We start from the raw sequence: 17,243 nt of genomic DNA, 5'->3' as shown, positions 1-17,243 counted from the left end.
GGATAAGCAGAAGCATACCGTACCCCGAGACCTCCTGATTATTGATGCCTGGCACATCTATTGTGCGACAGTGGAACAACCACGCCACTTGATAATCAGCAAACGCATCAACAGCCCCCAACCCCCCAGTCCCTCTCTCTCTCTCTCTCTCAAGTTCATTTCCAGTGCCCTTGTTTTTCTCGCCCAATTCCCAAACAAACAAAACATTTCTTAAAGGGTAACAGCTTGAACTTGTTATTTAAGCAATTAGCCAGCCCGAAGCTGGCGGCTTTAATTTTCCTTAATCAGGCAATATTCTGTGATGAATTAGCTGCCTGTGCTCTCTCTCTCTGCTCTCTACAACCCAGCAGAGAAGAGCCGCGGTGGAGAGGAGTGGAGTGGAGTGGAGAGGAGAGGGGAGAGAGGAGAGGAGAGGAGAGAGGAGGAAAGTAGAGCGGGGAGAGGAGGGGAAGAGGAGGAGTTCTGAAAACAAGAGGAACGTGTGCGTACGGAGGATGCCTCAAAGCTGCATTTAGGAACACTCCCTTTCATCCTGCCAGGATAAACCCACAGCTCGCAGTGCATTTCAAATTTCAAACTTTACAACTGGGCACATGATGTTCTCTTCAGCAGCACCTGAACATACTCACCATCTATCTATCTCCTGCTTTCTCTCTCTTTCTCTCTCTCGCTCTCTCTCTTGTTCCATCAACAATGGATTTCCTTTATTCAAGATTTTTTTCTTTCTGGTGTTTGTTCGAGCAAACCCTTAATATTGCACTCAGGGCCTCTGACCGTATATACCGTTCCCAGGACAACATCATCTGTAAGCCTCAACCTTCCCAATACACACAATGCAATGAGGACTCAATTCTGGGCCCCCTCTCTCCCTGGGCCCGGGACAGCTTACCCATTTGCCCTGCCCTGTTGGCGGGTCTTATTGGACTCCAGCACAGATCAGTAGGTAGAGTCATTAGTAAGGAGGGGCTCAGGTTTTTCTTATGGATCCATAGGTTCACACGGTGCAAGAAGGGGCAACTGCCTTGAACCAAAACGAAAACATAATGTGTCCATACTCCCAGCTTTTCCCCCTCTCTCCTCTCCCGTGATGAATACCAGCCATTAGTTTGAAGGCAAATTGTGCTAAGTCCCTGTGATTTATCACTTCTTATTCTCAGCCGCTGAGAATTCATTCCTGTTAACCTTTTAGATCCTTTTGCACAGCGTTGATAGATGAACTACTCAATAAAAGATTCCGGCTTTTGGTAATGAGACCAAAATTAATGGGTGGGAAAAAATCAGATCCCTTAAATTGATAAATATTCGGTGTGTGTACAAAAGCAGCCCTTTTTCAGCCGTTGTCCAAAAGATGCAAAGGTGCTCCTGAAGAAGTCAAGAAAGTAAAGTGAACAAAAAGCTAAAACAAAGTTATACTTACAGTGTTCCATTTCTATCTTTTTCTGGTTATCATTTCTCTTCCTCTCTCCTTCCAGTGGCCCTCAGGCCACACGCATATCTCCCTCATACTCCCCCTACCCAGATTAGATCTTAGGCAGCAAATACCTTTGCCTATCTGAGAGGAGAGGAAAAGGGGTGAAGGAAATGTCAAAAAATCTATACAGAATTCTCTGTGTGGTGGTGCCCAATAACTTCACACTCTTTTTAGTTTTTTTTTTCTTCATCAAACTCCCTTCACTTCAAAAGTCTGTCATCACTGTCGGTTTGAATTCAAAGCTAGCGGTGAATGAATGAGAGCTACAGATGTGGATTCAGGAACCAGCTTGTTTCCAGATGGGCTGAGCGGTATTGAAAGGTGGCAGGGCAGGCAAACGTCGGTCATCTCAGTGCAGCCCTGTCTGAAGCCGAGCATACCGTACGGTGTACAGCTGAGGTCTGCAAACACATGCTATATTTAGCCCATTTCACTGCCAGCAACCCCCCTCCCCCCCCCCATCTCTCTCTCTCCTCACTCTCCCAGGGTGGGATGGTGGATGCGTTCACCACTGCAATGTCCTCTCATAGACAAGCTTTATCGAACTCTGCACACACAGACAGAGAAACGCAGAGTCAAATTTACATGTGAACTGTCTGGGAATCTGAATAATTAAATATCTGCACAGCGAGTCACGACTCCCAGTAAACTACAAATCCTGTCCCTTGAGCAGGGTTTCACCATTGACTCGCATTTTATTTGATGACATAATCCGAGGTGAATGCTAGGACAGCAGACAGCGTGAAACATTTTTTTTATATATTTGCTGTATATTTTACAATTATAATTTTGTTTCAGCTCAATTTTCCTTTTTCAAATGGACCAGTCAAAGAAACAAACATTACAACATTTCCACAGGAATGTATTTTTCATTGTTGTGTTTCCATAGACAATCACACACGGGTAGCAGGGAGCAGGACGTCTACTCTAGACTGTTTGATAAGGAACACATTGCCATCCAGCAAAAAATATTTGGTTCATGCTCGGTTCAATGCATTTTCTATTGCAGCTGGGCAAATTTGAAGACTATATATATGTTTAAATAGTGTACCCATGTATGTCCTCTCGTTTAATTTGTAGTGGCAGTCTCTAGTCTTTTGTGCGTACGACCATGAACAAACAGTACACACGCCTCACACTTTCACCCCCAGTGAACATCAGCCTCTTTGCTGTCCATTTTGTAGATGTTAAAGTTTTCTTTGCCCTCGAGACACCGACTTACTGTAGCTGGAGGCTATGAAAGATTGTTCTTTTTTCTACATAAAACTGTTACATGACGTGTGCCTGAAAAAAACAAACAAATTGTATTTAAAAATGAGAAGGAAATATACTGTTAACAATCAGATTTTATTATTCATGACATGTTATATGCTATTATTAAGAGGTTTAAAACTGTTATCATTTAATAATATATTATATAATTTTAAAATATATACATCAGATGAAAGGCTATATGTGCTATTTTTCGGAGTATTACCAGAATAAATGTTATACGGTTTTGGTCATATGTTAGGAGGATACAGAGTAAAAAACTACAGATTGTGTTCTGAGGCTGACCTAACCCTTTGGTTTTCTTGGTACCTAATTAACATTTAACCCCTTGGTGCCCATCACCACATGTACAGCTACTGTAAATATATCTTCAATACAGTCAATATGTATTCTGCATTGAGAGGTGGAGACGACCACAATGAAATGTGTATTATTTATGACGACAAAAACTATTTTGTTAAATAGACTGGATAAAGTGTTATTCAAAAAAAAAAGAAGAAAAAAAAAACTTACAAAAACCACAACTCTGTGTTGATTTATTTTGCTGACTCGGCAGCTTCCTTAAACACCAAAACACAGTTACACACCTCCGGCAGCCACCACCCCCCATCCTGACACAAGAGAGAGAGAGAGAGAGAGAGAGAGAGAGAGAGAGAGAGAGAGCACTGATCAGATACCGCAAACACACACAATTTTTCACCGCTGACATGGGCACTATTTCACATCAAGACATTCATTTACACAGGAAAGTATCATGTCCCCGTGCTGCTCTGCTCTGCTCTGCTCTGCTCAGCTGGGGTGGGGGTGGAGGTGGAGGGAGAGGGGGGAGCATCGCTCTCACGGAACATCCCAAAGACCACTGCAAGGGTCAGCAGCACGGCAGACTTTTCCCCTCCCCACATAGCCACACACACACACACCCTCCCCAGATAGCCACACACAGCTACAGTACTAGCCTATATAAACCTGCACGGCCTCACCATTAGTTTAACTGGGGCCTGCTGTAGCTCTTCTCATCTGTCCTTGTCCCAGTAAGCTGCAGAGAAGAGGACCTTGCAATTGTGGCCAAAACCCAAACCAATCCCCCAGATATTACTGTTAGTACTCTACTCTCTCTCTCTCTCTCTCTCTCTCTCTCTCTCTCTCCCGGCCCGGCCCAGACCAGGTGGGAAGGGTAAGGTAGCTTGGCCTCGTCTCTCCATCTTCCTTGTCCAGTCTGCACACCACACCTCACCACACAATTGTGGCCAAAATCCAAACCAATCCCCCAGACATTACTGTTAGTGCTCTATTCTCTCTCCAGGGGTGGATATATAGGGGGGGGCTAGCAGGGCATTTGCCCCTGGGCCCTCCTGTATTGGTAATGGGGGCCCTATTTGACCATGGCAGGCTGCATGGGGGGCCCTATAAGTGTCCTGCCCTGGGGGCGTATGTGCAATTGTTCCGGCACTGTCTCTCTCTCTCTCTCGCCCGGACCGGACCAGCCTAGGTGGGAAGGGTAAGGTAGCTTGGCCTCTTCTCTCCATCTTCCTTGTCCAGTCTGCACACACGACACACCACACCACGCAGCGTCTGGTATGGTCCCTCCTCTATGTTTCCAATCCCCCAGACATTACTGTTAGTGCTCTATTCTCTCTCTCTCTCTCTCTCTCTCTTGCCTGGCCCGGACCAGGGCCCAGACCAGGTGTGAGAGCCGAGGTATGGTAGCTCCATCTCCATCTTCCTTGTCCGGTCTGCACACCACACCACTACACACAGCGTCTGGTCAGTGGTGGCACACAGGGCCCCAGGAAAAACCACCTATAAGGCCCCTGCAGACAGCCTGCCATGGTGACAATAAGGCCCCCCAACACCAATACAGAATGGTCCTCGGCCCCGGGGCAAAGGCCCTGCTTGTCCCCCCTATAGCTCCGTCCCAGCGTCTGGTCCCTCCTCTATGTTTCCAATTCATCACCCGTCTCAAATCCTGTCCTGGCCGCTAATTGCCTCCCTCCAACCTCCTTCCAGAACGGGGGCAAAGCAATTTAATGCAGCTCACGGCAATCAATAGCAATTAGGAGCATCCCCTGACTAATCCCAATGAAAGCAGCACCCTGGGAGAAGGCCAGCACAGCACAGCCTGACCCAGCCCAGGGCAGCCCAGGGGTGCATTTCTCAAAAGTGAAGTTGTTAGCCCGTTAGCAACGTCGGTAGTTGCCAATGGGAAAATACATTGAAAAGTAGCTAATGTAGTAAGCAATTTCGGTTTCGAGAAATGCACCCCAGCCCAGTCTCCAGGAGCATAGCCAGACATTGTATGCCCACTTGTAACCCCCAGACCAACCCCACCACCACACTCATCTCAATTCCCCTTCAAAACTTTTCTCCTTTGCCCCTAAACAAACAAACGGGGAAAGGTTGTTTGTTTCTTCTTCTTTTGTAAAGAAAGTAAGGTGCTTTCTTGCTGAATGAAGGATTCATCTGGCCACTCCTACAATCCCACCCCCCTCTCATCAAACCCACATCACAAAACTTGTCCTTTGTTTCCCAACAAACAAAAACATGGGGCAGAATTATTTATTTTATTTTATTTTCTTTCTTTCTTAAAACAAAATAACGATCGCAACATGCCAGCTTGCTGAATGGAGGACTAATTACGGGGTCTTTTTTCTCTCCACTCATGGATCACTGTTGGGTCTTAAACTTTTAATGACATCTCTGAAGTTTGCTTCCAAGATGTGGTGGAGCAATGGAACCATCATCTTACTTCTGAAACACAACTCTTGAAACTGTAATGGAGTGAAGCAAGTAGATGGAGTGTGTGAAGAAGCAAACTTAACTTTTTGATGGACAGGGAAGATGCACTTTCTCAGTTAAAAAAAAAAGAATTTCAGGACTATGATCAAGACTGTGACTGAAAAATCTTTATTTTTTTGACATTAGATCCCCCAACAAGGACTGTCTGTGGTTAACAAAAGACTTAAAATGTTACAAACAACACATACACACACACACACAGAAAGAGGCTCTTTTTATATGCTTCATTTATATTTCTTAAACGGTTTATATACAGTATTGTCCCAGAAAACGTTGAACTAGAACACAACACAATAGGGTTTTAAGAGGCTTCCAGCTTATTTTTTTCTTATTTTACAGAGAATAATCTTGGCAGGAGAGAGAAGCTCTTCGATTTTTTACTCATTGAACAGCTTGAAAAGTGCCAGAACGGTTCGTAATCACTCTTATTATATTGAACCGATCCTTAGTCTGCAGCATCTTTATAAACTTCACTTTTCACAACAGGCTCATGGTTCAAAATGCCGCATGCAGACACCCCATTACAGATATACAGAGATACAAACACAGTCCCCAATGGAAAAAAAGAAAAGTTCACACAAAACCTGATTTTCAATTGTGGAAAAAGATGGCATACTAGTTTAGAGAAGAGGAGTAGAGTTGCCCCACCAGGACTTGAACCCAGACCTGGTCTTTGCTACAAGTCAGAGCCCTCATTTGGTATCCCAGAAAGCCTGGGTTCAAATCCCAGCGGTGTTATTCTACTCTCCTGGAGGAAACTGTGGAAGTAGCATCCATACTAGCAGCGTCTGGAAGACTACATCAAAGAATGTCTTGTAGAGTAAGTTACATCAAGCCCATACATTTCCTGGATCCATATGATGTCAGGTGAACGCCCTTTTAGGACCTTTGGAGACTTAAGGTAGAGAATAAATGGAGTTCCGTTAGCACTGTAGATGGCGACAACGCCCCCCTTAGGAGACCAAACTTGAGCATACTCCTTTGCATTGGGTGGGCAGAGTTGATGATCTTTCTTTGACTACATGGACTCCAGCTCTGGAACGGGCAGGAGCTGGAAGGCTGAGATGCAGTCGAGGAGCCAGCTGGAGGGCACGGACCACACCTTGCCCAGGCGTACGCGGGCCGGCCTGTAGGCGCCCAGGGCCTCGTAGAGGACGTACTGGGTGCAGAGCGCCTGGTCAGAGCCGGGCGGGGCGTGGTAGGCGGCGGCGCTCAGGGTCTGGGTGACGTCGCTGTCGGGCTTGGGCTGGCGGCTCAGCACCTGGCCACCTCCATCCTGGATGAGCTGCAGCAGCTCCGCCTTCTCCGGACGCCTGAAGGAGCCCAGCAGGAAGAAGTAGCAGCCGTCGAAGAGACGCGGGAGCTGTGGGGAGGGAGAGAGAGAGAGAGAGAGAGAGAGAGAGAGAGAGAGAGAGAGAGAGAGAGAGAGAGAGAGAGAGAGGGAGAGGGAGAGGGGGAGAGAGGGAGAGTGGGAGAGAGAGTGAGACCAATGAGCATTGAGCATGAGAGACGGAGGAAAAAAAAACAGATAAAGAGAGAGACAACTTGAGAGGAATACACCAAGACAAAGACAAAGAAAGAAAAGAGACACAGAGAGAATGTGTAGAGAGAGAGAGAGTGTGTTAAACATGGTATGCATGTCCTTTTCAAGTTTTTAAGTTGTTTTACTAGCCTCGCAACGGACTTAACACACGCACAATGCTTTACCATCAATACCCAACAACAAGACAAAGTCAATTTGATTCGTTTGGGAGCAGGATAGTGGAAAACTGCTATCCCAACGGTCAGAACTATGGCAGAAAGGACCCATGCCAAACACAACAGAATGTACACCAGTGTACATTAACATTCCAGTCCATACCGTTCATTTTGCAAAACAGAGAGAAAAGCAAGAGCCTTACATCATTAGGCAACTCTGAAGCAATGTGAGACTTTAACAAGGCACCAATGTCTACGGTATAGCATCTTTGCATGAGAGACCAACAAAACAGCAATATCTCAGCGGATGCAGGGGAACATTCGCATCAACTTGACACTTGACTGGAGCGAATCTCTAAACTAATTGTGTTGGCAATTGAACTATGAAAGCAATCCAACACTCACGATAACAGGGGGTTTGGTTAGCAGATATTGCCACAGCTGTGGCTTTGCCTGCAGGCACGACGGTTCAGCGGTAAAGCTGAGAAGAGATCTGCTAACCAACCTCACTTCCAGTTCTTTTGAGATACTTGCATACATATATGCATGTATGTATTGCTGGGTTATTAAAAAATAATGAACCAATTTCATTTCAAAGGATGCATATCCGCTTGCCACAATGCAATGAGATGAAAGGAGGGCAGACTGATATTGAAACGCCATCGAAAAATCACGCTGCATTGTGGGAACCTAATTTGTTTTCACCAACTGAAATTCAGACCTTTTTGCGCCGTACTTGGCATTCCAAGGGTAAACAAATGTTGCTGGAGAAATGAAACGACTGCAACACCGCACGTGATTCAGCACCTAGTGTGTGTAGAAGACAAGCCATTCAAAGCTGGAAAAAAAACTACCAACTTTGAAGGCTTCTCTTTCAAGTGGGCACTGGCTGGTTCCATGGCATGCTTGTAAGCTGAGGCAATGTGTGATGAAATTAGTCCATTCTTTTGGAATCATCCTGTACATCTCCAGCAACTTCATCATTACAGAGTCACGGTGAGTAACGTGTACACCGAAACATGCGATGAAAAAGAAAAGGAATATGCAAGGCGAAGCCTCTCTTTGGGCGTATGATCTAGGGCCAGCACCTTAAAAAAAGAAAAAAAAGAAAAAGAAGAAACACTGAGTAGTGCCCGCGGCAAGCTACACTTTTTTGTATTTTTGGGGCTTTTTATGCCTTTATTATGACAGGACAGTTGTAGAGAGACAGGGAATTAGAGGGGAGAGAGAGAAAGAGAGACGAGGGGACCTCGAACCCGGGTCATCGGTGTAGCAGTTGAGTGCCCGGGCGATTGAGCAATGGCTGGGCCATGCCAGCTACACTTTACTATGAATTTACAGGGATACGATGACAGTTAGCGCTCTCATTTCTGTTACCATTTCATACCCTGACGTGAAAAAAGTACACTTCCAGAGTCCGCACTGCAGTGCCATCTCTAATACAGTATATATTCAATCGATTCTCCAGAGTGGTCCACAGGAAGAAGCCGTCAGGTCAACAGACCAACATTGTGCGCTAACTGTCCAAAAAGCAAAAGCATTTCCAACTGACGGATGGACAGAAAGACCGTGATGGTTGCATATAGTCACTGCACGACGTGACCGAAACCATACAGCACACATCCAGAGACCACACAGTTGTGTTGGACTCTCGTATATAAAATATATATGAAAGTCTCCGGCGTACTACACAGTTGCAGCCATCAGGCCTCAGGGAGCTGGTCAACTCTGACCCCCAGTGCAGCATGCGGTGTCAGGGGGGCGCGGGGCCTGGGGATGAGGGAGGAAGGGGTGAGCGGGTCAGGGAGTTTCAGGGTCATTGGATCTTATTCACTGGGTGACCGCCTACTCAAGGGCACAGACCCTTCCACAAATCATTGGAGGCCTGAAGCTCTGTTGGGACTGAGCAAGTCATACTGTAGCGCAGTGGTTCTCAAACATTTTCCATCATTCCCCCCTTCAGAGGGTCTGAATGCTTCCGAGCCCCCCCAAGCAACAGCAGTACGCGCGCAGACTGATTTTGTGATCGCCGCCGCGCAGAATCAAAGGAAAGGTGGCTTGTGAGATTAAACAAAGAGGGACTGCAGTCGAATGCAGATGTGTGTTCATTTCCTATGCTATTCAAATTCATGACAATTAAGGGCTTTAAACTTATTGACTTATTGGCGAGACAGGAAATCATATCCTTGGGGGGGGGAACCCAAAATCAGATGTCACACGCCCCCCTTGAGATGACTTCGCGCCCCCCCAGGGGGGCTTACGCCCCACTTTGAGAAACACTGCTGTAGCGTACACACTACAGGCCAAATGCCTGCACGTGCTGCGCTGCCACTTGTTCATATAGAAGGCAATCGCATCTCTTATTCGGCCTTTAAAAAGGTTAATTTCATGAGTGTGAAAAAGTGTGAAAATCACTGAGGCACAAAAAATGCTTCAATGATGAAGCCCTTTTGTTTTCACCTCACTGACTTTATGTTTGTACAATAGATTTTATGCTCAAATAAATGTGGCAAATAGGCTACGGCCTGACCAGATAGTCAACGCTCACTGAGAAGAGAAGAGAAGAGAAGAGGTCCCTGAAAAAGAGACTTGTTTAAAGGACCATATATTTTCGGTCTATATATATTAGTCTGTTTGGCCAGCGCGTCAATGCTGTCCATTGTTTCTCCCGAGGCTCAATCTATTCTCTGGAGCTCCGCAATAACGGGGCCATTGCCTCCCGTTTGGCTGGACTGCCCCAGGGTGTGTGTGTGTGTGTGTGTGTCCCCTCTCAACATGCTACAGTGGTGTGTGTGTGTGTGTGTGTGTGTGTGTGTGTGTGTGTGTGTGTGTGTGTGTGTGTGTGTGTGTGTGTGTGTGTGTGTGTGTGTGTGTGTGTGTGTGTGTGTGTGTGTGTGTGTCTCCTCTCAACATGCTACAGTGGCAATGAAATGTGAGCAATAAAAAGAAGGAAGGGAAGGGAAGAGGAGAAAAGCCTGGGGACACGTGCAAATCAGGTCTCGGAGGACGACACTTCTGATTTGCCACCAGCCCTCTTGGGAACGAGAGAGAGAGAGAGAGAGAGAGAGAGAGAGAGAGAGAGAGAGAGAGAGAGAGAGAGAGAGAGAGAGAGAGAGAGAGAGAGAGAGAGAGAGAGAGAGAGAGAGAGAGAGAGAGCACTTGAGAGGAATACCCCAAGACAAAGACAGAGACAACGAGAGAATGTAGAGAATGTAGAGAGAGAATATAGAGAAAGACAGACAGAGAGAGAGAGAGAGAGGGAGAGAGAGAGAGAGAGCACTTGAGAGGAATACCCCAAGACAAAGACAGAGACAACGAGAGAATGTAGAGAGAGAATATAGAGAAAGACAGACAGAGAGAGAGAGAGAGAGAGAGAGAGAGAGAGAGAGAGAGAGAGAGAGAGAGAGAGAGAGAAAGATAGAGAGCAGGAACCAAGAGCATGAGAGACAGACAAAGACACAGAAAACAGATAAAGAGAGAGAGAGACCATTTGAGAGGAATACACCAAGACAAAGACAGAGAAAGAAAGAAAGAAAGAGAATGTAGACAGAGAGAAATGGAGAGAGAGAGATACAGGGAACATGAGCATAGGAGAAGGGAGGAGACAGGTGGCGTAGTCGGTCGGCCCTCTTGCTATCCATCACTCTCTCACCAGGTTGCTTCTGTTGAGGCGGCTGCGCTGGGGTCCTTCTCCTGCCTCATGGTCCGCCTCGGCTGCCCGTTCTCCTGCCTGAAGGCAAGCGCTCACCCCTGTTAGGACACAGAGGCACACAGAGTGTGAAAGTGTGGCGACACACATACTAGCGGACGACACACACACACACACACACACACACACACACACACAAACTAAAAAAGGCAAGCACTCACCCCTGTAAGGACACAGAGACACAGGGTGTGAGAGTGGCCAGTGACACACATGCACACTGGGACACTATGGGAGGCAGGGGCGCGCATGCACGCGCACACGCACACACACTAAAAAAAAAGGCATCACAGCGATGGCTTGAAGACATGCTGGCGATGATGAGACCATTACATATCCAGCGGCAACGTGTACAATATACTGTAGACTCCCAACAGAACGCAATAAGCAGACACATCAAAAGCGGCAGTACAAAGGAGTCCCATGCAAATGTGCGTGACAAAACGCTGATGCAACACGCAGATGCACGCTGTGAGCATTCCTGTTTTTTCCCTTCAAAACTTTCCCTTTATTTGCTTGGAGAAATAAATGAACAAATAAAAAAATGAAAGATTTATGGCATAGACGACGAGCACACGGCTCTGCTGCACAACTGGAAACGGCTGCTGCTGCTGTAACTGTGCTTGTAACTGTACGTAGCATCTATTGGTGCCATTTTCTAGGTAACATTTATGCTCATATATAGTTATTATTTTTTGTATATATTTTAGTACTTGTATATTATAGAATTTTATGATTGAATTTAAACTACATTACTTATTTAATGTTTAGAATTTCCTCTCAGTTAATCTGCCTTTAGTTTAATGCTTAGAAGAATCTAGAAGGAATAGCCAATAGGACCTGACGCTGAGCAATGACGGTTTGGAGCTCGCACATCTAAAAATGTAAAACTGCTGTGTGTTTGTCATATGTTGAGAACTTCAGATAAAGACGGGGCGAACACACTTTTTTCTACCGTCGTTCAAACTTTAACACGTGTAGACTCGTTCATTCCGTCTGACTGAGTGGTTATTTGCATGAATCTCAAGAAAGAAATGGTCAACATTTTAAGAACGGACATTTAGCCACTACAGCATCCATCCATTCTCTCTCTCCCCCCATGCCCAGAGGATAAGTGTATCCTCCACTCTCTCCCTCTCTCTCTCTCTCCTTGGAGGATGCTGGACAAAATGGACAGAGAGAAAGGCGCTATAAATAAATCCCCTTGTCTGAGCTGTGTGCTGTGGTGTAGTGCTGACCAGCCCCGGTCGGCACGGGTGGATGGGGGAAGAATCCATTAAAAGGCACTACAAGGCCGCCGCAGCACAAAAGACACAGCGGTGCTACTCGAAAGTGGCCATTACATGCTGTTTTCCTTTAGCTACCCTCATTTTCCACCAGACAATTTCTGTGTGCAGTTTACCTCTGGCTGTTCATCGTCGTTCTCTGAAAGAGCACACATGGAGGGAGAGAGAGAGAGAAAGAGAGAGAGAGAGAGAGAAAGAGAGAGAGAGAGAGAGAAAGAGAGATAGAGAGAGAAAGAGAGAGAGAGAGCGAAAGAAAGAAAGAAAGAAAGAAAGAAAGAAAGAAAGAAAGAAAGAAAGAAAGAAAGAAAGAAAGAAAGAAAGAAAGAAAGAAAGAAAGAAAGAAAGAAAGAAAGAGAAAGAAAGAAAGAGAAAGAAAGAAAACGAGAGAGAGAGATACATAGAGAGACAAAGATGCATGCACATAACACTCGCACCCCACACACTAGGGCCGGTCCTGGAGAAAGTGCTGGGCTGTACTCTCCCACTGATGCGTTGTCTGCAGAGGCCAGCAGATTGGAGCAGGGAGCTATTGTCCTATTGTTCTGGTGTCAGGATAAGGCCTATAAAGTGTTCATCTTACACTGGACCTTACCAGCCTGGCAAGGCAGGCTTAAAACATGAAATGTTGCACCAGGTAAATCTGTGGAAGCAATGGTTGCCGTTCAAACCACCCAACAGCATAAAATAGGCCAGAGCTGCCATATTATCACCAACTGCAGAATCAAAAAGGCAGCAAAAAAAATGCTCCACAGTTCGACAGCCACAACTGGAGCTAAGTCTGACCATAATTTAAGAAATGTTATCTCCTTGAGCCAAAGAGCACCTGCTAAAGAGACAAAAGTGAAGCAGCACTCCTCCATGATCAACATTCCCCAGTGAACAGTTGATTTTTTTAGCATATGCTCCACAGTTTGTTGTGATTGGACAACAGACCAATCCAGCTATGATTGTCCTCTATGGGTGACGCTGTACTAAATTATGCTACCAAAGCATAGTTTCATACCTGCAGCATTAATGTGGATGTGTATGGCTGTGATGTCACTGATTCTTGAGAAAGTGGCTAAAACAGGTTGTAATCTTGAAAGAAAAAAATGAAGTGAATTACAAAATAATATGGTATATCCTCGTAGACAAAGGTCTTGGCTTTTCAGAAATGCACAAGGCCAATCTCCCCATTTTGAATTTTTTTCAGAAATCAGGTTGTTCTCCGATCATACCTTGTTTTTGGTCAACACCGTCAGACACAATTAAAAGCAATAAAAAGTGTATTGATTTGGTTGCATATGTATCTGGAGTTTTTAAGTGATTGTGTGTGTTTTTTGGTTCACACATACACCTTTAAATGTTGAAAATTCACTTTCATTCTATTTTAATACTGCTTCATGTGTTCTAATTTAAAAAATATGTGCTGTCGGACAATGCTTACTTAATGCCAAAATAGATCAAACAATTTTTTTGTAATTTCACAAATATTCGTGTAGGCTTAAATTTGCCATTACTTTGATAATTCAACAACTCCAAAGGAAAATTTTGTAAGGACATTCATTTAAAATGTCCAAAACTCCTTCTTACGGTGGTGACTTAAGAACTGACGGTGGTGACAGTAATCTGAAGGTGGTGAAAGTGACCTAATTATTACGTACATTTATCAAAATAAATAGCCTTTTCAAGTCAATGACATCTAGCATAAACACTTTATTTTTGTGTGTGCACAGTATGTTTGTGCATCTGTTTTTTCTTCATTTGTTAGATACTCTAGGAAGAAGGCCTAGATTATTGAAAATGTGGCATAAACAGGTTTTAAGTTGTTCAAATCCAAAATATAGGAGGTGTATTATCATAGATGAAGGTCTTGGCTGTGCAGTGAATGTATTGGCCAAGCTCCCCATGTTTTACATTTTTCATAAAATGGGCTCTTTCTTGGTTTTGTCACCAGCGTCAGACAGAATTAGAAGTAAAAAATATATGTTTACTGTATTTAAGTGAATTACTTTCACAATTGAACATAATTGTAGATACTTATTGGAGGCATGTTCTTAAAACTTGTCAAAAACATGTAAAACACATGCTTTTTAGTGAACTATATCAGATGTCACCACCGTCAGGTTTTGTGACAAAAAACCCTGCAAATGCACCTCAGTGGAGGCTGGAGTATACGTTTGGGTCACAATTATTACTAACATGTCTGGTAATGTCTGGTAATGTTTCAATTACAATTATTAATTAAAATATGGAACAAGATGATGAGCGGAACAAAATCTGACGGTGGTGACATCTGACGGTGTGAGACAAAAAAACACTCTTTTACATATTATCCATTTTTTGCTCACATTAGCCACTTCGTTTTCGCTCTGTTTCTTAGGGGCTTCATGCCGCTTCTGAAAAAGTATATATAATTAACATTAATGTAACATAATACTATTAAAACCCCCGACGGTGTTGACAGTTTATGGTTGGGACAGTACCAGTGTCCAAACAAATTAACAAATTGAGGAGAAGTTAGTAAACTTACAGGAGCTTCAGTGATGGTGAAGTATTCAGTAGAGCTAAAGGTTTGAAAAGGGGTCCTAAGTAATGACAATGACCTTGTGCATACCTGATTTTATTGTCTTTTTAAAAAAATCTGACGGTGGTGACTAATATGCTGGACACACTTTGAGCAATCAGAAAATAGTAGCAAATATTGCTTTACACGCACTATGTGCATATCTGCAGAACCACTTCAATATGGACTTTCACATCATGGTGATATTATTCAATAATATCACTGATTTTTACATTTTAAGTCAGTTGAAATGATGATGTCTGTCCTTGGGACAGCTGTTTTTACAGGGTGTGGGCAGGTTTATAGTTCATGAAAATGTAGTTTATTTTCAACAGAATTGGCAGTTTATTGCTGAGACATGTTTTAGCCGCTTTCTCAAGAATCAGTGATGTGTGGGTGGGCGTGTGAGGTTTGTGATACTTTTTTAAAGTACTTTTCAAACCTTTTTATTTTAATTATTTATTGCCTCAATTAACAAAGAATGTTCAATTTCGTTGCACTTGTTACAATAACAAATAAAAAAAGATTTGCTATATTCTTTAGGACAAAAACATTGAGAACCACTGCGGAAGACTAACCTAGTGGTCCCGCTGGGCTAAAAAACATGTTCAGTCGCTATGGTTCATCTAGTTTACGGTAGGACATATAGGAGGCGAAGCAAAGAGAGGCGAAATCCAACCGTCATCAGGTCGTCGCCGCGAATCAAATGGAATGGAACAGTGGAACGGAACAGTGGAATGGAACAGTTATGTTGTTGATTTGATTGGGCCACGGCAGGCGAATTCGCTCCTCATTTGCATAACATTAAACTTTCTTTAATAATTTTGCTTCGCTTCGCTCCTGTTCGCTTGCCATCGTCTCTCTCATAGGAATGAATGGCAAAGTTTGCAAATTCGCGTGTATGTGTCCCTACCGTTACTCGGCTAGGACTGGCACAAAGACACAAAAGAAAGGGCTATTATGGTGGCAACCTAAAAACTACCTGCTGGCCCTACCGTGGCTCTAACGGTAGGGAACTGGGCTGCTATGCCGTGACCCGGGTGCGATTCTGGCCCGGGTCCTATGCCGATCCTCTCCCTATTTGTTTTCTGTCACTCCTTCACTGTCCTGTCATAAAATAAAGTCATAAAAGACCAAAATAAAAACACAACAAAACAAAAAACTACCCGCTGCTGGAGGAGAGAGCAAGGCCAGATCCACAAACCAGCTGCGAGTACCCTGCTACTCCCTTTATGGTGATACGCTAGTGCAACCTGCCAAAAAAAAAAAAAAAAATCTGCCATCTGACAGCACCAGTTAAAACTGAAGCATGGAAAATGGAAGGCGATAAGACGAACCACCTGTAAGCTTTGGATGCTGTAGTGTTGTCAACAAGTGATTCAATGCGCACGACAGCGGCACATGTCTGGCAACCCTGAGTGAGCAGAGATGCAAAGAATCTGGCTCAGTAGCCATCTCTGTGCTCCGTGATTATATGTGATCTATTTAAAAAGGTGAACCCATTAACAAACAGCATTTTGCCATAAATGGGTTTCCTATGTGAAATAAGCTTTTGGACGTTAACCCGACCATTTCTTTGTAGCAGTACAGTCAGTGGTGAAGTTTTTGTGGTGGGTATACTGTATATTTGAGCATTTTTTGAGGTGGGTATACTGTATATATTTGTGCTATTCTAAATAATGGATCAATCAATTTTAGGTGGGTATATTGAAATCCCTGAGATTTTCAGATGGGTATACTGCATACACCCGTGTTCTACGTAGATTAAACTACTGGGTAGAGTCGAGTAGAAGTTTTTGAACCGGAGCTTACGTATGCCACGGCCAGGCTACTCGGGTAGAGTGCTGTTGGGTAACAGTGCTTTTAATTAGCCAAGGCCTCCCTCCACAGAGCTCCTATTAGGAGACTGAGGAAATCTTTGAGGGTAAATGGGCCCCGAGATGGATATCAGATCAGGAGAGGTAACCAAGCATCTTGGCCCACAGTTCCCACTCATTGACTACCTCACATAATAAAAATCTAACTTGGGCTTTACAAAAAAAGAGGGGAGACAAGAGTAGAGGAGAATGAAAAGGAGGACAAATAGAAAGACAAAAACAGACAATAAAAGATGGGGTGGTGGTGGTGGTGGTGCAGGACTGGCTGTGGTAGCTGAGTGACTAACCGACATTTTAAAGAAACACATACTTGTGCGTTACAAAACCGCAAAAGAGCAAAAGGAAAAAAGAGGCAAAAGGACGGAAAAAACAGCAAAAACAACAACAAGATGAAAATGACAAAAAGGGAAAAGGATGAAAACCAGACAAACAGACAACAGCAGGAGGAGGACAGGAGACAGGGTGTTGGCAGTGGCAGCTGTGTGTGCTGGAGTGATTAGTGGGAATGCGTGTGGTGTATGCTGACTGTCATAACACAGCAGCCTCCAGCCCCCAGCCCCCAGCCGCCCCGCACACACACACACACACACAC

The 17,243-nt window shown here is 44.4% G+C and overlaps 1 protein-coding gene across 1 annotated transcript in view; it reads right to left on the bottom strand.

Annotated features, from left to right (window-relative positions):
• Positions 1-5,624: 5,624 nt before the first annotated feature.
• The window catches only part of bard1 (BRCA1 associated RING domain 1), a 40,054-nt gene continuing 28,435 nt past the window's right edge, over positions 5,625-17,243 (bottom strand). The window contains exons 11-12 of the mRNA XM_063213427.1: positions 10,890-10,987; positions 5,625-6,902 (exon numbers count right to left, since the gene is read on the bottom strand). Of these exons, the coding sequence (XP_063069497.1) occupies positions 6,558-6,902; positions 10,890-10,987 (443 nt within the window). The 3' untranslated portion in view covers positions 5,625-6,557. The remainder of the gene's footprint in view (positions 6,903-10,889; positions 10,988-17,243) is intronic.

The sequence above is a fragment of the Engraulis encrasicolus genome, chromosome 13 (genome assembly GCF_034702125.1).
Source record: "Engraulis encrasicolus isolate BLACKSEA-1 chromosome 13, IST_EnEncr_1.0, whole genome shotgun sequence".
Lineage (NCBI taxonomy): Eukaryota > Metazoa > Chordata > Actinopteri > Clupeiformes > Engraulidae > Engraulis > Engraulis encrasicolus.
Note: the sequence above shows the minus strand (reverse complement) of the source record. Positions and strands in the feature narration are given on the sequence as shown.